General features: G+C 44.7%; 2 protein-coding genes across 2 annotated transcripts; both read right to left on the bottom strand.

Moving 5' to 3' along the window:
• Positions 1–246: 246 nt before the first annotated feature.
• On the bottom strand, positions 247–7435 carry MYOD1 (myogenic differentiation 1). The gene is made up of 3 exons (XM_084855042.1): positions 5687–7435; positions 1744–1822; positions 247–1200 (listed from the first exon to the last, which is right to left on the bottom strand). The coding sequence occupies exons 1-3, from the start codon at positions 6230–6232 to the stop codon at positions 941–943; spliced, it is 885 nt and encodes a 294-aa protein (XP_084711168.1). The 5' UTR covers positions 6233–7435; the 3' UTR covers positions 247–940.
• A 7089-nt stretch (positions 7436–14524) lies between these two features.
• On the bottom strand, positions 14525–22335 carry LOC146357764 (ferritin light chain-like). The gene is made up of 3 exons (XM_084855041.1): positions 22104–22335; positions 17539–17685; positions 14525–16091 (listed from the first exon to the last, which is right to left on the bottom strand). The coding sequence occupies exons 1-3, from the start codon at positions 22275–22277 to the stop codon at positions 15594–15596; spliced, it is 819 nt and encodes a 272-aa protein (XP_084711167.1). The 5' UTR covers positions 22278–22335; the 3' UTR covers positions 14525–15593.
• Between the last annotated feature and the right edge of the window lie 1095 nt (positions 22336–23430).

Raw genomic sequence — 23430 nt, 5'->3', positions numbered from 1 at the left:
TCAAACCCACAGCATGAATGTTCTACAGTTAATCAGAATGTTCTGATTGACTGTAATAAAAACATTGGAATATGCACTATGCCTTTTTTCCCACCTGTGTTTTGGCTGTGTAGGAATGCAGTCATGAAATTCATAGGAACTTAACAATATGCAACTTAAAAAATTAGGAAAAAAATTATTTGCCGACATTGTACTGAAAGCAACAATGAAATCCCTAGCCAAAGGCAAATAACTCCCAAGATTTTTATAAATAAGGATCTTTATTTAGAATACTGTTGAAAACATTCTCAGCATCCACATTGTATAAATATATAAAGTTAAAGTTTGGCACGACAAACCAAGCAACATTAAATACGTAAATTCTTTGTTGTTGTTTCGATGGAATCTTTTTTCTTCTTTTTTTGCAAAGCAACTCTTATTTACAAGTATACAAAATAAGTATTTGTGTTAAAAATGGTCCACAACCTTTTCTGCATATATGTGGATGTCTCTGTGTGAGGGGAATTGCTAAGAAATACTGCAGCTCTGAACACCCCTGAACACTTCAGCTGCTTAATTATACTGAAATCAGAGGGAGCTTATCAGCCAGTGTGCAGGACTGCCAAAAGCATTTATTTCTTACAGGATCTGAGAAGACATTCCAGAGTAAGGTCCCCCCTTTCCTCTGAAAGCAAAGATTAAACATTGGCCATTTCATGGTACACGATTCTAAATTTCCTCTATATACAAATTAAATAGCTTTTGTTTATAACCAATAAATAAGTGTATTTTGAAGTAATACAATTTGAAAGGAATTATTAGATACATTTAAAAACTGGTGAAAAACAACAACAATAATCCCAAAGTATTGTCTTTCTCAGTCTTTGGAAGGGAGATTTAAGTATTATTTGCTGGTTAGCTTGGAGCATTCTCGATACTGCAGTTTGTGTCTGCTGTGGCTTTATAGCACCTGGTAAATGGGATTGCTGGTGCTGTTGCTGGCAGTGTCCTGAGGGAGCTGAGTGCAGCTAGCTGGGGAGGAGATTTGGGCTCCAGTGTCACTCAGGTTTGCCCCTTCGTGGAGTGAGCAGGGGCTCCCCTCGGTTCCACTTTCAACTGTGGGCAGGGTGGAGCAAGCCGTGCTGTCTGTCGAAATCCTCTCCACAATGCTTGATAAGCAATCTAGGCTGGAAACAACTGAACTCTTCCCTTGCTTTGAATCTAAGGACAAGGAGATCAGTGAATCTAAGAGTCAATACCGAGAAGAAGCTGTTTTTTCATAGGACCCCCAACACCTGCCCCCTTCTAACAGGGAGTAAGTCCCATGAGTTCAACGGGACTTATTCACAGATAAGTGTCTACTGGATTGCAGGCTTTATAAACTGGTCTCATATGAGAGGCAATTCACTGGAAATTAATGCCAAATAAGCTATTAATAATAGCTGCACAGAGGCCTTGGAAAGCAAAAAAAACACGGCCAAATCATTTTATAATTTAAAGCCACGTTGATGAGTTGGGCCAGTTACTAATTTTGATAATGGTTTAACAGTAAAACCAGAGTGTATAGTTGCATGCATGCATCAAAATAAAATATATAATTTTTACAAAATATTATTATGAAATGTATTATGAACCTAATATGAAATACTAGGTTCAAAAAGCCTCCATATGGATAATGTGAACAATGCATGTAAGTGTGTGTATGCTGTGTTCAGAGATCTTAATCTAGAATAATTTGTTCTTTCTTCTAAGGCAAATACTTACCAGTTAGTGTTTCTGTATAGTAGTTGTTGTCATAACTGTTCCTTCTACGGGAACTGCAAGGGGGCCCACCGTAATCCAGCTGGAAACAAAACCCAACAGTCCAAGACATTAGATCAGAAACATGATCAGGACAACCAGGTGTGCACGTGTGTACATGGGTGCTTAAGTGTGCACACCTGTCATTAGCACTTTATGTGCTGGCTGCAAGACACACAAGCATAACCCTGTGGCTTTTAATTATCAAGGGGAGCTGGGTCACTTCAAAGGTGCTGTGATCCTTTAACATCTTTGTTGATATCCAGCCCATCAAAATATAGCACAATGCCTCACACTCTTCTACAATGGTCCTAAAATGGTCCTAATTCTTTGTAATTAACACGCATTTACTCTTTACTGTATTTGACAGAAAACTCAACAACTGTTATGGGGTGGGATAAATGCTGTTCTTCCACTGATGGAACTGCTTCTGTCAGCACAACTGGGAGGGGAAGAATTCCCCCATAGCCCACCCACAGCCTCAAAGCCTGCTCCAGAGGGCTGGGAACCCCCCAGAGGAGGTTTGCAGGTAGCACAGAGGGCTGCAAAGGGGAAGGGAAGAAAGTCCCATCAAACTAGCGGATTTCCACTAGTGCAGCATTGGATTAAAGCCATTTAGTGAACATAATGATTGAGTAATACCCAAACCCAACACTCTAGTCACTTCAGCATACTTGTATTAAAAAAGGAAGAAGCTTGTACTCCAGGCATTTGTCGAAGAATGGAATACAATGAAACTAGAGGCCTGCAACCAATTTTGGGGTACTGAATTCCAGTGTACACAATCCTCCTCTGCTCCCAGTCCTAAGCAGTGGACTGGGAGAAAATCTCCCATTCTGCCATGTCTCTGTCCCAGCCTCTGTCCCTAATGCATGCTGTCTGTCACCAATGCATGTGAGCACCACCTATTTTGGCTCTTTCTTCCCCCAGTGAATGCATCCACAGTTTGACATGAGGCTTTACCACCACAGACACAATCCAATCCAAGATACGGCCCTCCGTGCTGGTTGTTACTGCTAGGTATAGCCCATCCCTGAATATCTTGCTACAGTGTATCAACTCCATCATAGACCCAAATATGTTATGCAGAGTGCAATCTTCTATGTGTCTACTCAGAAATGAGCCCCACAGAGTTCCATAGGACTTACTTACCTAAGGCTGCAATTCTATAGAGTCCACACACTTACCTGAGATTAAGCCCCACTTGAACGAAATGGGGCTTACCTCTGAGTAGACATATATCGGTTGAACTGTAAAAAACATTTTTCCACAATGGCTGTGTACCAACATATTTTAATGAGCACCCTCTAAAGAAGGTTATCTCTTCCGGGTATGCACCGATATAGTCTATCCACTTTGGACTCCCCCATTCCTGCGGGGAGGGGGTGAAAGTGATCAGGGTGTAATATTAGCTAACATCCATTGTCTTAAAAATCCATCTTTACTTCTCTGTAAATCAGATTTACTGCTGTGCAACAGAGGAATATAAGGATTTGGACAGGCAAACGCCCAAAAGTCCAGTTCAACTTTCCCAATGATTAGATTTCATAAGGAGATAATTATCTCCCTTCCAAGTATCAGGAAATCATAGGAGGACTATGCCTGAGCTGAGCTAAAGGGCATAGTCAATTCAGGCATAGTCCTCCTGTGATTTCCATTTCTTCTCCCAGGGATCAAGTCCTCTCACTTTACAAAAGCACTTTACCTTGACAGGACAGAGGGAGCTGTATTTCAGAAGGGCACCCATCTTACTCAGCAACAGCAGCAAAATGATAGAGCGATAGTTATGGTACTGCAGTTTAGGGTTTGGCCAGTTGACTGCATGGATGTTGCTGTTCCTGTGTTTAATTCTTGGTTTTTAATTTTTTAATTGTTTTATTCTTTTCACTGTATGGTGATGTGTGAGCTAAATTGCCTAAAGAAATAAATGTGGCAGTTTTGGTAGCTTGATCCTATGCATGTTTACACAGAATTAAATCCCACTGAGTTCAATGGGGCTTTTTTTTCCTAAGTAAGGATGCAGCTGAACTAGTTCCATTTTAGCTGAGTGGAAAAATGCTTTCATTCCTCTGGCCATCTGGAACCACCTACCCAACTAATAGGAGAAGACTAATAGGAGAACAATGAGATGCTCCCTTTTTGTATATACCCATTGAGGGAATAGTGGGGGATTCCTTTCTCTCTCCCCTCCCCCGCCCACACCCCAGGAGACAGAGAAGAAATCTCCTATATTGGGCAGAAGAAGACTCCCTCTTTCCCAGAGCACCAGAGAGACCTCCCGATGACTAAGTTTCAGGAGATGGGTTGTCCCTCTCTCCTGGGGATAGACTAAGACTGCCCCAGAGCCAGAGCTGAGGCAACAGAAAGAAGCATGCTCGGTTCTCCTTGGCACAAGGATAAAAAGAGAACAGTCCTCTCTCCGGGGAATCAGAGCATTGAAAACACACCTTCTCTTTGCTGACGGTGCTAAAACAGCATTCACTGCGCAATCCTATGCATGTTTACTCATAAATAAAACCCTTGATGTTCAATGGCACTTACTCCCAGAAAAATATGCAGACAGAATTGCAGCCTTAAACTCCTTGAAAAAAGCAGTGCCAGGGATGAAGCCTGCTAGGAAGTGAGGCCCTCTGATCTTTAAGTCCCCATTCCAACAGGGGACTGTGATGACTCAGAGAGCGAAGAGCACTCATCTCATGGGTATGACTTGTGACTTCACACATCAGTGGGCTCAGTCCTCCTGACACTGGAAAAAGATTCTGGCTGGCGCTTAGTTGGTCTAAAGGCTCAGAGAGGCTTCCCACTTTCCTTCCATAGATCTGGGCTCAGAGGGAAATCCCATCCCAAATTTTAGAACTGCCATCTTCTTTCACAGGAGTCCTGCTGGACCCTTAGCGCATACATGACTGGCAGGCATTCATGAGACATGCGGTTTACCATCACACACTACAGATGGAAGGGGAAACTGGACCTGTCGCTTGTCTGCCACTCATGCAGATGCTAAAGGCACAGGGACCAGATCAGAAACAAGGTGGCGGACCTCCTACCCCAACAGTCTTTGAATAGGTTCCAAACAGGCCCAGCCTTACCGGACAGGCCCAGCCTTACCGGTGGCCAAGCTGTGGAGGATGCTAAGCTGAGCGGCTATTTTCTGGAAGTACTGTCTGCAGTGAGCTACAGTGGCAAAAAAAACAAGTGTCTGTAACCTTTCTTTCAAGATTCTACAGCTAGTTTGGATACTAACTGGGTACTAAACAAAAATGATCTTCCTTCAATTAGCTTAAAAGTGTTTCTTTTTCAATTTCCACTTTGATGTCGTTTGCACTAGGTAAAAAGCAGTGGAACACAGCTTTACTTTGGGGCAATGTTACCGAGCACTTCAAATACTGAAAACACTATAAGTACTATATCAATAACAATAAAATAAAGCCGTTATCTGGAAGAGGTCAGCTGGATACCTTTTTTTTATTTATAACTTGCCTTGATTATTTTTAAAGATAAAAATAATGGATATTCTAAAATAAGAATGCTTACCACAAGATAGGAACTGCTACAGAACAAAAAATGTTATAAGTAAAGCCTGTGATGGTTCTGCTGTGTTGTATGGTGCACTGCCACCGCTCGGAATGTGGCTTTTCGAACTTTGGCTTGTGCAAAGCGTAGCACAGCGGCTGACAGATCAAGGTTCTGAGCAATGTCGTCCTCGACGGACCTCGCACCTGGACCAGGCCCCATAAATCCTCTGGGTGGCCCTGCAAAACTGACTGCGGGGGGGGGGGGCACCAAAGGCACTCCTCGCCCAAGGCGCTATTTATCCTGGGGCGCGCCCTGGTCCCAAACATCCCGGGTGGGTGGCCCCGACCCGACCCACGCGCTCTGCTGCGTTTGGGCCGACCCTCAGACTCACCATGCCGTCGGAGCAGTTGGAGCGGGGGCTGGAGGCGTCCGAGTCGCCGCTGTAGTGCTCCAGCACCGGGTAGTAGGAGTCCTCTTGCTCGCGCAGCAGCGCCTGGAGGCTCTCGATGTAGCGGATGGCGTTGCGCAGGATCTCGACTTTGGGCAGGCGCTGGTTGGGGTTGGTGGAGGTGCAGCGCTTGAGCGTCTCGAAGGCCTCGTTGACCTTGCTGAGCCGCCGCCGCTCGCGCATGGTGGCCGCCTTGCGGCGGTCGGCGTTGGTGGTCTTCCGCTTGCAGGCCTTGCAGGCCCACAGCAGGCAGCGGCCGGCCTGGTGGTGCCCGCTGGGCGCCCGGATGTGCTCGTCCTCGTGGCTGTGGTGGTGGTGGCCGTGCTCGTCGGCCTTGAGCAGGCCGCCCACGTGCACCAGCCGCGGGTCCAGGTCCTCGAAGAAGTGCATGTCCGACGTGTTGAAGCAGGGGTCGTCGTAGAAGTCGTCGGCGGCCGAGAAGGAGCAGAGCGAGCCGTCGGCGATCTCCATGTGGCCCAGCACGTCCATGGGGGAGCAGCGAACGGCGAAGAATGGACCGGGAGCGCGGTGGCCGCCTTGCCTTGTCTTCCCGCCGCCGCGATCGGCGCCTGGCTTTACGCGCAGCCGGGCAGCGGGGCTTCAGTTACAGCCTTGGGCCCTTGGGAACCGTCGGTCTCTCCCTCCAGCGAAGCAAAATGCCAGGGCACGTCTTTCCACAGAGAGAGCGGCGATCACGAAGCAGAGACGGGGAGAGACACTGTCGCCTACGGCGGCGGGGGGCTTCATTCACTTGGGCGGCTGCTTTGTCCCCCTCTCCCCCTTGCCCAGCTCAGCCTGCCGTGGAGAAAACGATGCCATCCCCGGCGCTCGCCTCGAGGCTGTATTTATCCCAGACGGGAGGGTGGGCATTCCTCCACGGCCACCTCTGCTCCACCTGCCGGCCTATCCCCCTTGGCCTCGCAGAGCCAGTCGCTGGGGGTCTCGCAGGCGGGGGGGGGGAGGGGAGGGAGAATTGGAAAGCGCCCTCTTGATTGGATGGCAGCTGAAGACCCCGTCCGGCAAAAGTTGGAGGCACGTTCGCCCAAATGTCAAACGGCAGCCGGAGAATCAGCGTCGCTCCAGCGGGGACGGGGGGTGCGGGTGGGGAGTCATCTTGAGCGGGTGTACTTATTTTCTGCGTGAGCGTTCCGAATCCCACCCTTACTCACAGTGTGGTCTGGAAGGGATCGCGCCCTTGTTTTAATTCGTTTTCAAAGTGCCGCTGTTAGGTTTTGTCGGACTGCTTGCATGATTTGAGAAAGGAATAAACGCAGATCTGTAACAAGAGATGTTTGCGAGTCTAATCGGGGTCTTTTCTTTTTTTGGCTGCGTCCGAGGTTGTATCCTATCTCCACAATTCATCAACTAGTTTTCCTTTCAAGAAATTTCATTGTGTAATTTACAAGTGTATAGCGAAAGAAGGTGAAAGCCAATTTACTCATTTTTAAAGAGAGAGATCGTAATTATATTTTGGGGGGCATCATTAAAATTATGTGTGGCTAAATTGAGCACTTCGTGAAGCCTTTTTCAGGGAATATTTTACCCTTCTCTAAATGTGTATGTAACATCCCCCTGCCCTCCCCCCCCCCCATTTGGAAGGAACCTCTGGTAGACTTTCCCATCGAAGCAATCGCATTTCTGGAATTACTTCGTTCTGTTTCACCTTGTCCATTAAAAAAATAAACGAGTTTTGGGATGATCGTGTCTGAACTAGTTTGTAATATCGGATACTAAGGATATGTTTTTAAAAATACGTATCTGCCTTTATCTACTTAACTCGTAGTGATCCGTTTTCCTCTCAAACTGCGTTCCCGATTCCCACCCATTTTTAAATCCTGCTTTAGGAGGACTGAAGGGAAGTAACGATTTAAGGGACAGGTGTCCTTTCTCTCTCTCTCCCTCTTGAATAAACACAATCCCGCCGCAATTGAACTCTTTTAATTCAGTGGGGAAATCAAAACAAGTGTTTAAACGACAAATCAACGGGACTCCATATAGCGCTTGACCCCTTTTGCCTTGATTGTGCCTAAATAGTAATAATAATAATAATAATAATAATAATAATAATAATGTTTTCCCCCTCGATTTGATCTCCTGTGAATAATTTGAGGAAGGATTGGGTCAAATGAACAGTTTATCCCTCCCACTCCGGATTAGAAAGAGCAGCTCTTTAAAGAGAGATGAAAGCGTTCTAGTTCTAAACCTTTCCAGTTAATAGCTTTACCTTATGGGAGATCGTTTACTCTGCTATCTTTCTGGACGAACAACACTCAGGGCTTTGAAAGCGCTGTGTGTGTTAAATGGTAATAATAATAATAATAATAATATAATAACAACAACATTAATAAGTATCTTCAGATAATTTCTAATATATCTGAAGGACGTTGTCTCCCCGCCCTCACAACGCCAATTTTTCACGTCTTTCTCTTTCTCTCTCTACCGGAACGGAGAGCGCCTCTATTACTTTGCTTCCATGGCTTACTCCAGCCTTCCCTATGCTGGCTGGGGGATACTGTGGGTTGTATTCGCACACATCTGGAGGGCGCCAGGTTGGGGACGGGTGGCTTAGCCGACTCTTGTTCGTTTTTTTAAAAGAAAACTTCTTCAGCGCTAGAAATTGGGGGGAGCCCGACTTACAAGTCCATGAACGCAGGCTTGAAGCCGATCGAGTAGTACTAAAAGTCAGAACTTTAGTCCTATTACACGTTCGTTCCAAACATTTCGATATAACGGATTTGTGGGACGCCGCCATCGAGCCCTGAAGGCAGGGACAAACATTGAAAACAAACTGGCTGGAGCCCGCGGGAGGGCTCGTTCGGTTTCTTTGTCTACATGGGGGGAGGGGGTTAATGTTCAGCCAACCAACGAATGTGCATCAGAGGAAGGATTTCCAAACGTAATATGTTCCGCCAAGGGGGGCGGGGGGAGTAGTACCAAGTGCCAAAAAGCAGCCCGGAATCGTGTGGTGCACCTTTGCCAGGGGATGGGGGTGTTACAAGTTCTCTGGAGAAGCTTCCTTTCAGGCCACGAGTCGGGCATGCCGAAGGCACGCCTCTCTCGGTCTGAAAGCCAGGCAGGAGCAACGTTGACTCTTGGGGGGGGGGGGTCTTGTAAATGGGAATTTTCCAAAGCAGGATTCCTTTTCCCTCACTCAAGTTCCAGGGTAGGGAACCTGAGGCCCTCCAGAAGTTATTGGACTCCAACTCCCATCAGCCCCAGTCAGCATGGCCAATGGGCAGGGATGATGGACGTTGTAGGCCAACGACAAGAGGAGGGCCCGGGATTCCCTAGCTCTGCTCTGGCTATTGAAGGCGTGGTGGTGCTGGTGTTCGTAAACCCCAATTCTAAATGTATTTACCATGGCTGCAACTTTTATATTCGCTTACCTGGGAGTAAGCCTCATTATCTTCAGTGGGATTTCCCTCTGACTGGACATGTACAGGATCGCGCTGTTAGGCCGCGATCCTAAGCACAGTTAAGATATCTCCTGATGCAGCCGGATGGGGACGGGGGGAGAGAAAGAAGCATTCCTGGAAGGCTGGTTGACTCCAAGCAGTAAATGAGCCCCGCTGAACGCAGTAGCTTGCGTAAAACAAGCTTTCGACGGGGCCTTTCCCTTTCGGACAGCGCTGAATGAGCGTCCTGCTCTGATTGTGAGAAGGCGAAGAAGGCACCTTCGACCGGACCTTGCCCGTCGGTACGGGTAATTGCACTGAATGGGCCTCATTTCGTGATGAAAGTGTGCAGATGAGGGCGCGTCTTCACATCGGCCAAGAACGGGGTCTCTAGCGAGAGCCTGATGAGTGTTGATTTTCAGGATGATCAACGGGCAGTTAAGGGTCTTCCGGGAACCCTTTGGGGCCGTTCGCCAAACAAGAATCTCCCACCCGATCTCATCGCCCCCAGTTATCTCTCTTCCCAGCCCCCACCCTTCCTTTTCAGCTTTCTAGCCACCTTTATAAACGGGCCGGTTGGAAAGACCGTTTGAGATTGTGGCAGCTTCCGACCCCTGAGCTGTTGCTTCCCAAGATAGTGGGGGCTCGATAGCTGTGGCGGGGAGGGTCACAGATTTAAAAACGGATTGGCGGGAGATAAAGGAAGTGAGGAGGGGAGAGTCTCTCAGTAAGTATAGCAAGTTTTCTGGAAATGCGGGAATGGCAAAGCGCGATCTTGTGAGTGCTTACGTGGAAGTAAATGCCATTGTATTCAATTGGATTTACTCCCATGTAAGTATGGATGGCAGCCTAAGGTACTTTGTATATTATTCAGCAAGGCTGTTGTGGACTGAGGTGCCCTCTTGGTCTTTTATTCCAGCCCAGTCAGAGATGCAAATGGCAGCCAAATCTCTTGGCTCTGGGAAGGCAATGCCAGCTGGATGCTGCTCCTGCTCCTGAACTGTAGCCCTTAGACCAGGGGTGGGAAACTTGTGGCCCTCCAGATGTTTTGGCCTACAACTCCCATGATTCCTTACCATTGGCTATGCAGGGTAGGGCTGATGGGAATTGTAGGCCAAAACACCTGGAGGGCCGAAGGTTACCCACTGCTACAGTAAGCAGTAGCAATTTTTCTTCTGGTTATATTATGCAATACATCAGTTTATATACGTGTGTCTCTGTGTGTGCGTGTGTGTGCACACACTGAGTAGTTTATAGTATATAATTAATAGGTTATTGTATATTTAATAGTTTATGGTATAGTCACTATTATGTTATTTTATCACAATGGCACTATCCGAAATATCTTTCCACTTCTCTTTCTCTGGTGCTCTAATATAGCAATGCAAGTGTCAATACTTTTATATGTACAAGTAGCTAGTTAGTGGTATGTTGCCACAGACTGTTTTACAGTCAGCTTTTATACAGATATGAACAAGCCATGTGTTTGCAATATTTTAAAAGTGTGTATTAAACAGACTCAAATGGAAACCATTGCCTGATCTCTGTGCCAAGGCCAACTGTTAAATGATCTATAACTACCCAAGTTGGCATCAAAATGACAGGTATTTCAACTGGGTTATTTTTGATAGGTTCCAAAGCTTGGTAATGATCTACCCTTCAAAACTAATTCAACATGCGTTATACTTATAATCCACTAGGGGATGCTCACTCACTCTTTCTAAATTCATCCAGTACAGTAGCAGCAGCAAACAGGTGAAATGAAAACTTGTTTTATTTTAAACTAAGGGTTTCTTTTTCTCCATTCTAGCTGTCAGTAGTATTTGGAATAATATTGCATGTCCTAATATTACTATCTGGTCCAAAAGACTCTTGCAAGTCTTTTGGACTATAATCGCGCTGGCCAATGCAATATTCTTCAATGAACGTAAGAAAAACATAAGGGGGTTACTAAAAAAAACTGTCTGCAGAATCTTTTCAGCAAAAGATTCACCAGTAGATTGACATAGGAGACAATCTTTTGCTGAAAATATTCTGCAGACATTTTTCTTTAGGAGTTCCTGAAGAACACCTAAAAATAAGTTAAAAGGCTGAAACGCATTGGGCTTCTTACTACAAATTCAATTTTGCATCCTGAGAAACTGTTTCTGTTCTCTGTGATCTACTTTGGATGCTCACCTCCTTCTGTTTTCTTGCTCAGAATTAAGAAAATAAGAACCATGCTGGATCAGACCAAGGGTCTGTCTAATCCAGCATTCTGTTCCCACAATGGCCAACCAGCTGCCTGTGAAACCCCTAAGTGGGACATGAGGGCAATAGCAGTCTCCCATTCATACTCCCCAGCAACTGGGATACAAAGACATAATACAACTGAATCTGAATCTGTAGGTAATATATAGCCATCAGGACTAGTAGCCATTGGTAGCCTTATCTTTCATAAATTTGTCTAATCCCTCTTTAAAGCCATCCAAATTGGTGGCCACTACATCTTGTGGTAGCAAATTCTATAGTTTAGCTATGTGCTTTGTGGAACTACTTCCTTTTATCTGTCCTGAATCTCCCACCAATAAGCTTTATTGGATGATCCCATGTTCTAGTATTATTGGTGGGAGGGGGACTTCTGTTTCCACTTTCTCAACACCATGCATAATTTTGTACACCAAAGTAATCAAAGACCATACAAGGCCCACCATTGAATGTTACTTATCATCTTTCTATGGGAATTAAGTAAAAGAGAGTGAACACTGGCATGGCACCACATGAGATATCCTACTAGCTCATAAACAGTTCTCCATAGTTAACCATGTGCTGTTAAATTAAGCTTATTTTACGGTGGATAAATATTTATTATTTATTTATTTATTATTAAATTTATTAATCGCCCATCTGGCTGGTCACCCAGCCACTCTGGGCGATGTACAACATACCATAAAACAATTTAAAACAATAAAATTCTACCATAATTTTTTTTTAAAATACCCTAACCCACCCCAAATGCCTGCCTGAACAACCACGTTTTTAATGCACGACGGAAGCTCATTAAAGAGGGGGCATGACGGAGTTCTAGGGAGGGAGTTCCACAGAGTGGGGGCCACCACAGAAAAGGCCCTCTCCCTTGTCCCCACCAGTCTAGCTGTCCTGGCTGATGGGACAGAGAGAAGGCCATCCGAGGCTGATCTTGTTAAGCGGCCTGTCTGGTGTTGCTGGAGGCGCTCCTTAAGATAGGCTGGGCCAGAACCATATAGGGTTTTAAAGGTCAAAACCAACACCTGGAATTTGGCCCGGAAAACAACTGGTAACCAGTGCAACTCCTTCAGCACTGGAGTGATGTGATGTCGCCAGCGGCTGCCTTTAATCAGGCGAGCCGCCGAGTTCTGTACCAGCTGCAGCTTCTGAACCGTCTTCAAGGGTAACCCCACGTAGAGCGCATTACAGTAGTCTAAACGAGAGGAGACCAGGGCATGTACTACCGATGGGAGCAGATGGTCGGGAAGGAAGGGGCGCAGCCGCCGTATCAGATGGAGTTGATACAGCGCTGTCCGGCTCACAGCTGACACCTGAGCCTCCATGGACAGCTGGGAGTCCAAAATGACCCCCAGGCTGCGGACCTGGTCTTTCAAGGGTAGCCGTACCCCATTCAACAAATAAATATTATTTATGGATCTTTTAGTCCATATATATATCTGCTTATATATCTGTTTTCTTATTTCATAATCTACCCTTGAGCACCATCTTAATTATTAAGTCCTTATTTATTCATTCTAGGTCCTTGGTCTGGAATAGAGATGACTAATTGGAATACCATGCCAATATGTTCCTACTCCAGTTTCTGTAGCCCACTCTCCTCTCCCTGGTTGGAATTGTCTTGAATATGGGCAGCAGCACTCCTTCAATGACTATCTCAGACGGGGTGTTGGCTAGGCCAGGCTACTACTTTGGCTGATACACCTCCTAGCACTAAATGAGAAGATACCCCAAAGGTCTCTGTGCTAGCACCCAGGCATCTGGGACATCTTCTCATCTGCCTGCCAAGAGAGAAACAGCAATCTGTGTGCTGCTTAACAGCATGGAAGGTGCCCCTTTTGACTTGGCTGGCAATAGGTGGGCACACCAGAGAAGTCTGGGGAGTGGCAACAGATGTAGTCAGCTTCTCTGGGAAAAAATCTAGTCACCCCATTTTGAAGGAAGTGGCTATCTCTGTTCTAGAACAGCCTTCCCCAACCTGGTGTCCTACATGTGTTGTACTACAACCCCCATCATCCCCAGCCAGCATGTCCAATGCACATGTGGATGGCACCAAGTTGGGAAGACTGGTCTAGAATAATCTAATTATGATAATCTTTATGAGAATGGAGCATTAATGTGGTTGAATTCTCCAAACTCTACCATGATAAATATGTTAAAGTAGAGACAAGGTGAGCTATGCCAGATATTAAATGCTCACAAAAGTTTTGATTATGGTAGTTTATATTGGGCACAATCTAGCCATAATTAAGCACTTTCACAATGCAGCCCTATACAACCCTACTCAGAAGTAAGACCCATTGTGTTCAACTTTGTGTGGGACTTACTCCAGGTATGTACAGGATTACAGCCTCAAATTGCTTTTCTTTCAGTGGGATGCATTTCTATGCAGAGATATATTGCAACCCCCTGCAAAATTGTTGGGGTGGACAGTATCTCCTTCCCCATTATAACAGCATCCTAGTGCTGGGTCCCCCCCTCCATCGGAATGAATGACAGGCATTCACATATATGGGAGACAGTAAAGGAATGCACTCAAGGACATTGCTAGGTTGAGGATAAACCTGCCCCCTGCCCCTCAGTGTTAAGGGAAACAGACATGGTTAAGCACTGTGTCTGCTCAGGATGTGCATAATTCAGGGGAGGCCAGACTTCAGGCTTGAAGGATCTACCTTGTCTTTGTGTCTTACTAAAACCCTGAGACTCACCAACTGGAGCCAATTGGAAAAGATGTACACTTAGAATTAAAGTACATGGTGCCTCTGAGCAGGTGGTGAGCACAGGAATTTGTTCTGCATGTCAGAACTGAGAGGAACTCAAGTCCTTCTGTATAAAAATCCATTCCTGGTTACTACAAACTTTCTTCATTTCTTTAGTCCAATTTGATTGTGGGGAGGTGGGGAAAAGACATTTCGTTGTTTTAAACGTTTAACATTGACAAGTCGGAAATCCTTGCTGATCTACTTCAAATCACCCAGAGATCTACCAGTGGATCATAGAATCATAGAATAGTAGGGTTGGAAGGGGCCTATTAAGTCCAACCCCCTGCTCAATCCTGATCTACCTTCTAACCGCCTCTGGCTTAATTCGTTTATGAAAGATTTATTCCTACATATGCTTTTCCATTTCAACAGAACATGTTAATAATCACAGCTCCTCATAAAAAGAGCAGAAGAGGAAAACTTTATTTCAGTTTTTTAAAATTTACATGTATAATTGGCACAGCAAGCATATTAAATATGCAGTTTAAAACCCCTCCTTATTAAGACCACCTTACAGAAATATCTAAATTCAATGTATAAAGGTAAAAATAATTATATTGTGCTTATATAGTGCTATGTAGCAATATAAAAATACTCTTTTCTAGCATAAATCTATATAATAAAATTTAATTTTATTAAGCTCATAAATACATCCACCAGAGCAATCATTGTAAGACTAAAACCTAATTTGTCTTGTGATTTCAAAGGAATGTATTATAAAAGAATTTTACTTCATAGTAGAAAAAACTAAGATTGTTGTTGATGCCCTGAATCAAGTTGACCTAATGCTAATCTATACTAGAGGTACACAATTATGAGCTGGATCCAATGCAGCCCTTCTATAAATAGGATTCCTTCCATTCATAGAAGGCGTTGCAATCCATGGAGGATCCCACTCATGGAAGGGACAAGGGAAGGTGATTTTTTTTGCCAATTCCCCCTTCCTCCCACCTCCCAGCTCTCCAGGGCAGATTTTGGGAGGCAGGAGGAGCTGTATGGAGATTGGCAAAAACCACTTCCCCACCCATTCTGAAGTTGGGAACATTCCATGAGCAAAACTCCTCTCATGGACCTTTCAATCCAAGACTCTGTGTTGTTCATGGGTTAAAGTAGTTCATAGAATAAACTAAAACAAAACTAGAAATTTAATTTTAGCAAGTTTTTCTTTTAAATTAAACATCACTAAACATCACCACAAATAAACCCAAACTGGAAAAACTCTAACAGCATATATGCTAAATCACAGTGTGGTTAATTTTTTGGAATAACTTCCCTTTCAAACAAGGTGCAACTGACAAAATAATTGTGATTGTACAATTACCCTGTTTGTGGGGATTCTGCTTTCACATACCAGATGTCTACCCACAAACACCTATGGTGGACCAATTTAATGATATATGAATACCATATTGCTTTTCAGCAGTGGGGTACTTCATGATCCCAAACAATCTAATACCATTTCTGCTCCTGCCTTCGATCTGCCTCCCATAAACCTTTCCACCGAGGCTGAGAGGGGGAGCAATATAGGCCTGTGTATTTTGGCTTTATGCTATTGTTGTGCTGTGGGAATTCCTCTTGCAGCGGTTGCAGCTCCTTTGCAGTTCCTGGGCATTTCTGAAGTGGTACACTGAGACTGCAGTGAGCTTCTGAATCTGGACTAATCTTAAGCTCTTTTTGCAAACGGTCTATAAGATAGTTCTCAAGGTCGCATTTGCCAACCTGGGCACTCCTAAGCCTATGAGCATTGGTAATTAGATCTCCCATCAGCTTGATCCTCTGGATCTTGGGTGCAAGAAACCGCTTCTTAATTGTGCTTGCAGTGTGAGGGTCTGAGTTCTTGATGCTCAGAGCATAAAGCTCTTCAAAATAGCCTGCTATTGTCTTCCACTGTAAAAGGGCTACTTCCAGGGCTGGTGCCACACCATTTATTAACACATTGGGTGGTTTCTGGAATCACAAAGAGTACAACAAAGATTACAAAGATTAAAAGTTGCAATTGCTTCCATTACATTTTCAGTTGCTTGTATTGTTGCCTAAAAGACAGAGGTAAGAGGGTAACATCTTACAAAGCTAGTGTGGTAGGTTTGGATTTGGGTAATCCAGATTCAAATCCCTGGTCAGCTATGACACTCGCTAGTAACAGTGGGAAATCATCATCTTTCAGCCCACCCAAACTTACAAAGTTAAAGTTATAGTGAGACTTGTGGGGTACAAATATAGCAAACAAACATATGTACCCGAGGATGCTAACCAAGCTTATAGCAGTTTTATATCATATGTTATCCAAGTTTTGGCCACATTGGTGTGGATGATGATATGCCACTTATGTGTACTGCTAACAGGATAATGAGATTTTGATCTGGATTGTAACAATTCATATTGCTATGAAGGTGAATAAAGTTGCATGAAACAGATACACGTGAATCTCAAAGTGGGAAAATCCTGCGTACTCTGCCTTGAGTTCCTTGGAGGAACAGTTGGATACAAATACATGGCATGAACCTTCTTATAAAAGATTAAATTAGTTAAATATCAAATGGAATTTGGCTAGATTTTAAAAAGAGATGGATTGTGCTGGCTGTCTCAGGGTGTGGGAAAAGCGTAAGTAGTTGCCTTGGAACAGAAAAACAAAACTTCAGTACATTCTGCTTTGAAGTTATTTTATACACAGTAGGTAGAGATGGCATTGTGACAGCATTTTTATATATGTTAACGTATATTCACATGCCTCTAACGTTCTGGTTATGGGTCAGAGGGGGTGGGATTCCAACTACAGTTAAGAACACACACACCACCACCACCATCCCAAAACAAGTGTATTAAGACTGAAGGATAAACTAAACGCCAAATCTGACCCTTTAGCATTGCCAGGGCATGAAACTCCAGATGTTAGGCAGAAGAAAAGTGAATGAGTTATCTCTTTTTACGTTTCTAAGGTAACATGAAAGAGATACATGATCAGGTATAGGTATGAGTTCCCCTTTGATTGTTACACCAGACAGGCAGTTCACTTATGCTTTCTTTGTCAGAGATTCTGCATAATATTTGAAACTGACTTGCGAATGTGAATGCCTGAAACATGACTGGATATTATCAGCATATTAGAAAAGTGCATTATCCCTTATTAGAAATCTGCATTCATGTCCTTGTACCTAGATGATAAGACATAAGCCAAGGCTTCAATCCTAATAATTTTTACTAGAATACATTCCATTGAACTCAGAGGGATTTTCTTCTGAGTAAACATGCATTGTGTCGTGCCACATGTTTTAATAACAAAACATTTCAATATATCAAAGATTAAAGAATATGTATATATGAAAGGGAATTGCACTGGTAAACTAAAATGTATGAAGTCAAAAGTCTGACATGAAGACACACTTTTGCCACATACCTGGATAACTCTGGTACAGTATAGGCCTCCTCTGTCATGATGGTATTGTATCAGAGCTTCTGCTGCTTCCCTCTCCTCCTTAGCCTGATCCCGGAAGAATTTTGAGATGTTCGGTAAAGCCATATCAGAATGATCAAAGATTTCACCCTATATTTTGCAAATAAACAATAAAACATCCAGTGCAGTTCATATACAAAGTCCTTGTTTACTTAGCTTTAAATTCCAAAAAGGAGAATAAGGGAGAACATTTCAAAAACACCTTGAGATTTTAAGAGTAAAAGTTATTGGAACAGTTCTAATTCTTCAATGGTGTAGGAAATCATTGCTTTTCTAACATATTGTCATAGATGAAAATATTCTTTCAAATTAAATACCTTGGATTCTCTTCCTTTCTCTTTCTCTGTTTTATAAACTAAGAGAAAGCTTGTAGTTTAGGCAAAAGGCTATACAGTCAAAAGACTGATCCAGCTATAGTCATGGATAATTAGTTTTCCCGGAAATGTTTCAATACCCTAAACTGGTTGGGATCTGATTTGGCACATTTATATTTAGAGCATTAAAAATGTATGGCATGTTAATTTTACCCATGTTCAAATATCTGAAAAGTTTTTCCAAAAGCTAGAAGTAGTTGAACTGAAATATTTGATTAGGAAAGAAAGATCAATACTGCACACTCACATTTAGTTAAATGCAAAACTTGACTTGAAAAATGTTTTTACTGGAATACTTATAACTATTTTAAGCCTTTACAATTCATAGAATTGTAAAGTTGAATGTACAGTGCTTTACATTCAATTCTTTATACTTTGAGGGGGGGGGGAAATAAAGGCACTGAAAGCTGGGCTATTAATTTTAACATACCCTAAAAACTGTGCATGATATATTATGGCTTGGTTTCTAAGATAAGTTAACTTCAGGAAGTTCATGAAAAGAAAGTTTCCTATCTCCTCCTCTCCCTTTCAGTGACTAGCAGCCATTGAAATGCATTTCTGGAGTGTCTGGGGACCCTCCTGAACAATGTTGGATGAGGTGGGGGTGGGAATTTCTTTCTGTGGACTTCCTTAGGTGAACATATCTCCAGATCCAAATCTATCTATCCATCCATCCCTTTCTTAGGGATAGTGACATACATGCACATTTAAATTACAACTTAGGAACTGCCCCATTTAACTAATAATGTATGGGTATGTATCCTTTCATAATGTTACTAATTAATTTTAGGAAACTATGGAGTTTTAGAAATTGAAATTTTGCAGAAAAATGTAGCAGCAGAAAGTTTTCTGCCTCTCATCACTGGACACGCCAACTGGTTGACCTGAATGCATATTAAAAATGCATCCAACCAGTTCAATAGGCTCAACTGAGCATCCCAGTGTGAACAGGGATGTTCATCCAAACGCACATCAGTATTGACAACATGCATACAAGACTGCTTCTGCATGCAGATCTCTGTTGCTGAATCAGAGGGCTATATATTTCTACAGCAAATATTTGTGAAAGTAAATGCCAGGGGCTATATCATTAGACACAGCCTATGTTGCAGAAAGTTAGAAGCTGTGTTGCTTAAGGAAAAGTAGTTGGAGAATGGAAAGTTAAAGAACACAGGGGACATAGCTACCATTCCCTGGTAGCTCAGATATGTGGGAAAGGTGGGATCACATAGGAAGAACCATATTAACACTACATCTTCCACCCCACCCTCTGGATCTGGCCTCCGGTGCTATCATGGGTTTGATTTTCACATTTGTTTCTGGATTCTTATGTAATTGAAAACACAGTGGCATGGAACCACTGGAAAAAGCTGCCATGTTGCTTCCATAATGGAAGAACTGGCCTTGGATTTCCATACTCTTCATGTCCCTACTTCCCTAATCCACTGTCTGCCGTATTTCCCCCTCTTAAGCCTTCCGGTCTCTTGAGCTGCCCACTCTTAGATCTCTGCCTCTCAGGCTTATGTTCTAATCAGTTACCTAGACCCTAGCAACCTTGCCTTTGACTTCTGCCCCTATCCAACTAAATAATGGTCTTGAAAACAAAAACAAAACAGTCTCTAGGCCAGTGGTGGGGAACCTTAGGCCCGGGGCCAAATCTGGCCCTCCTATGGTCCCAATCCAGCCCTCTGAGGATCTCCAGATGACCATGCCCCTATCCCCCAACCACAACTCATTTGTTGAAATGCTTCTCCTCAGGCTGTTACTGGCAGGCACAGCTTTGAGCTACAATATGCTGGCAGTTTTTTTGTATTTGGGGTCCACTCACCTTGCATTCAGACCCACTGGAATGTGGCACCCAAGAGCTTCTCCAAAATTGAATTTGGCCCTTGGGCTGGAAGAGGTTCCTCACCCCAGCTCTAGGCTCTTTTTGAGGTTTTTTCCCCAACTAAACATGCCTTTTACTTTCTTCATGGAAGCCATACTATTTGTCAGCATTTTATGATGAATCCTTTCCACACAGCATTTAGGGCCACGACATTACAACAGATCTTTAACCAATGGCTATGTGGGATTGCAGAGGCACAACAGGTGATGGCCAGATAGCTCATTACTTACATGGGATAAGAACACTCACTAAGGTCTGAACAATGTTTAAACATGAAGAAAAGTATTAACCATGTGCAAAAAACAGATTCAGAGTCATACTAAGCTCCAGCACATTCTGCACCTGCAGGGAGCATGGCAGTTATGGCTCATATTAATCTCTTTCCTCATTGTTTTTGGTAACAAAATATGTTTTCATATTCTGTGAATATTGTCATCTTAAATTGTGATCCTTACATTTAATCAGGGCAGTGTTGCCAACAGCTTCCCCTTTTCTCTTTAGAAGGAATGTAGTGACAGCTGAAAGATGTGGTCACAGCCTCCCACCACTCCACCCTGAGTCAGTTTTTCTTCCTCATTACTTGTATTGACTTGGGGTGTTGCTTTCTGTTCATTCTGAACTTTGCTTCAACAACCCTTTCACCACCTAACCGGCCTCCGTGTCCAGCTAGCTTCACCCTTCCCCGCCTCACTCTTGATCCTTCAGCTCTACTATAAGCAAAGATACCATGTGTTGGCCATAAGGGGGGGCGGGGATCAAAATCCATACTAGTGTAAAACCTTGATTAGGCCAACTAAAAGGACACAAAGATGTGGGGGATCAAACCTTTTGCCTTTCTTGCTCCCAGGAATCCTAGGGGCAGCTCCAGATGAAACCTGAAACCATCACATTATCTGCAACAACCTCTGCAGGCCCTTCTTCCCACATTCCATCTCATGACAGTGATCATGGAGACACCAGGGCTTCAACATCAAAACAGCTTTCTTTTTCTCTCCCTGCAACCTGCTTTTTATAACGTCTTACCTGATTAAAGAGATCTCAAATGCTTGCACACATTTTTGGTGTCCTTTTGGTTGGTCTAATAAACTACTGCAGTAATATTGGAACTGCTGTATTATATAGTCAGTGGAACTTTGTCACTTTTCTATCACCTACCAGGCTACTTCATAGGTCACCTATGAAGTGTGGTGCAATGGTTAGAGTGTTGGACTGGGACTCAGGAAATCCACATTCTAGTCCCCACTTGGCGATGAAGCTCACTGGGTGACTTTGGGCCAGTCACTGACTTTTAGCCTTACCTACCTCATAGGGTTGTTGTGAGTATAAAAATGGAAAGGAGGAGAATCATGTAATCCACCTTGAATTCCTTGAAGGAAAAATGGTGAGATGAAAATGAAATAAATAAAATCTCCAAAGGCAAAAAGATCCTACTTCTACCCCTAACCTTAACGTGCACTGAATCTATTAAAGACTCAGAAGACATGATAATCCACAGCAACTACCCACCGCAGCTTGAATATTCAAAGTGGCTGCAGACACACACACCGCAACCCACCATGGCTTAAATAAGCCACGGTGGAATGAGGCGATCATGCAACCCAGCCCAGTGACTAAAGTCTACTAGAAGGCTTCCCATGTCTGAGGGGTTGAATTGTGAGCAGATGAGGAATTTGACAGAATTTTACAGCTGTCCAGAAGACATCATCTTCCACTCATAACCCTGGTGTTTTTCTTCTGTCCTTTCTCTCACTGCAGTTAATCCATTAAGAAAGAAAAGACGGAATGGGTGCACACTGCCTTCTCATGGGTACTACCAGGAGAAGCACAACGACGCGCATCTACATATTCATGGCTTTATGGCTGCAACTTTACAAGTTCACACGTGTGACTGAGCCAGCTCAGATGGCACTTGCTGTGACCTCACTGCCCTGTTTCTCCCTGGAGTTCACTTCAGGCGTTCTGCCCGCGAGTTACTATTAGCCAGGAAAACTCAAGCTATGTACATCGTCGGGCCTAAAATCCCGGGCAGAAGGGAAATTGGGAAGGAAAGAAATCTGCTGAGGGGCGTGACGGTGCAGAGAAGCGGGTGAGGAAGGAAGGAAGGAAGGAAGGAAGGCAGGGGCGCCTCGAAAAGGCAGGCACAGAGCGAGACGTCGTGGTCCAGCAAAGCAAAACATGATGTGGGGAGACGCTGCAACAGCAGCAGCGCCGAAGGTGCGAGAAGGCAGCCAGGGGCTTCGCCTTACCAGCATCTGGAAAACGTAGGCAGTCTCCAGCAGAGCGCTGGTGACCCCGCACAGGCCTTCCTCCACCACGGCCGGGAAGTTCTGCTTCACGAGCTTGCTCAGAGCTCTGCCGTGGCGGTGGGTGGTGCAGAAGGGCAGGCCGCTCTTGAGCCTTTTCGGGCTGGGCTCGGCCATGGCGAGCTACCGCTTCGCCGCCGACCTCTTCTTCCGCCCAGCCGCCACCCTGAGGCACGACGGGGCCGCCGCGTCACGGAGGAATTCGGCGGAGTTGGGACGTCCGAGAAACGCCGAGCGTGGCTGCTGCTTGAAGGCGACCAGGAAGCAGCAGCAGCTCCTCGCGAAGGGGGAAAGCGCGCGCCCTGCCTCTCCCCGCGGCTCTATATATACAGCTCCGGGGTCAAGACGCAAGAGGCAGGGCGGGCTGCGGGTACCTGGCGCGCACCTGGCCGCGGGCGGTCCCCCAAGGAACCCCCCCCCCCGAAGAGAACTGCCGAGCGGCCCTGGACAACACTCCTCTCGGGCATGAAGAGGCGCGTTAAGACCTGCCTTCCTCAGGAGACGGAGGCGCCCCCCCCCCCCAGTTCTCTAAGCCACATTATTGCACCTCCCGCAGTCGACTCGAGTCGGTAAGCGTTTTCGAAGGCTGTGCACGTTTCCTTGGGAATAAGCGCCGCTGCATCCGGCAGGCCTTACTTCCCGGTGGACGTGCGTAGGCTCGGGCTGCGCGAACCCTTCTCGTTTGGAGTGCGGCGTTCGTTTGAATGGCGTTACCCTGGCTAACAGAACGCGGAAGGAGCCATTCTGACTTGCTTGCACGTCCTAGGCATTACAGATCCAAAAGTCTTGGCCAATGTTGTGTTTATGTTTGGATTATAGAAGTGGGAAATGCAGCCAAGGGCTGTTTCAGTGCAACATCTGGACAGCCACGCGTTCCCCACCCCTGTTGTAGACAATAAAGAGGTCACCTGAATGCCTACACTGCAAAATGATATAATGGGGCTGATCAACAAAGGTTTTTTGTTTTTGTGTTTTTCTGGAAGAGACTATACAAAGTTAAGTAGAATCCTGCTCACAAGGCTGTCCAGGAAATCAGTGTTATGGTCACCACCATAACATGGTATATTTGATACATACTATATTAAGGGCAGGCCTGCACGTCTAGTTTGGAAGTCATAGGAACTCATATAATGCTTCTGATTCTCATTTCCACCTGCAGAGCAGGTCTAACTCCTGTTACTGAAGAGCTGATAGCCAGAGATCATGGTGGGTCCCACACAGGCTGCACAACCATTTTCATGTCAGGTAGTCCTGAAGAAAGGTAACTTTT

Source organism: Heloderma suspectum, chromosome 1 (assembly GCF_057233095.1).
Source record: "Heloderma suspectum isolate Gila_16-S chromosome 1, 16-S_ref, whole genome shotgun sequence".
Lineage (NCBI taxonomy): Eukaryota > Metazoa > Chordata > Lepidosauria > Squamata > Helodermatidae > Heloderma > Heloderma suspectum.
Note: the sequence above shows the minus strand (reverse complement) of the source record. Positions and strands in the feature narration are given on the sequence as shown.

Excerpts from the sequence above, each read along its gene's own strand:
- MYOD1 (XM_084855042.1), bottom strand. The coding sequence starts at position 6,232 with ATGGACGTGCTGGGCCACATGGAGATCGCCGACGGCTCGCTCTGCTCC. Across the intron at positions 1,823-5,686 it reads CCAACTGCTCCGACGGCATG|CTGGATTACGGTGGGCCCCC; the intron begins GTGAGTCTGAGG and ends TTTTGTTTCCAG. Across the intron at positions 1,201-1,743 it reads CTATACAGAAACACTAACTG|ATTCAAAGCAAGGGAAGAGT; the intron begins GTAAGTATTTGC and ends CCTTGTCCTTAG.
- LOC146357764 (XM_084855041.1), bottom strand. The coding sequence starts at position 22,277 with ATGGCCGAGCCCAGCCCGAAAAGGCTCAAGAGCGGCCTGCCCTTCTGC. Across the intron at positions 17,686-22,103 it reads CCTACGTTTTCCAGATGCTG|GGTGAAATCTTTGATCATTC; the intron begins GTAAGGCGAAGC and ends TGCAAAATATAG. Across the intron at positions 16,092-17,538 it reads ACTGTACCAGAGTTATCCAG|AAACCACCCAATGTGTTAAT; the intron begins GTATGTGGCAAA and ends TTGTGATTCCAG.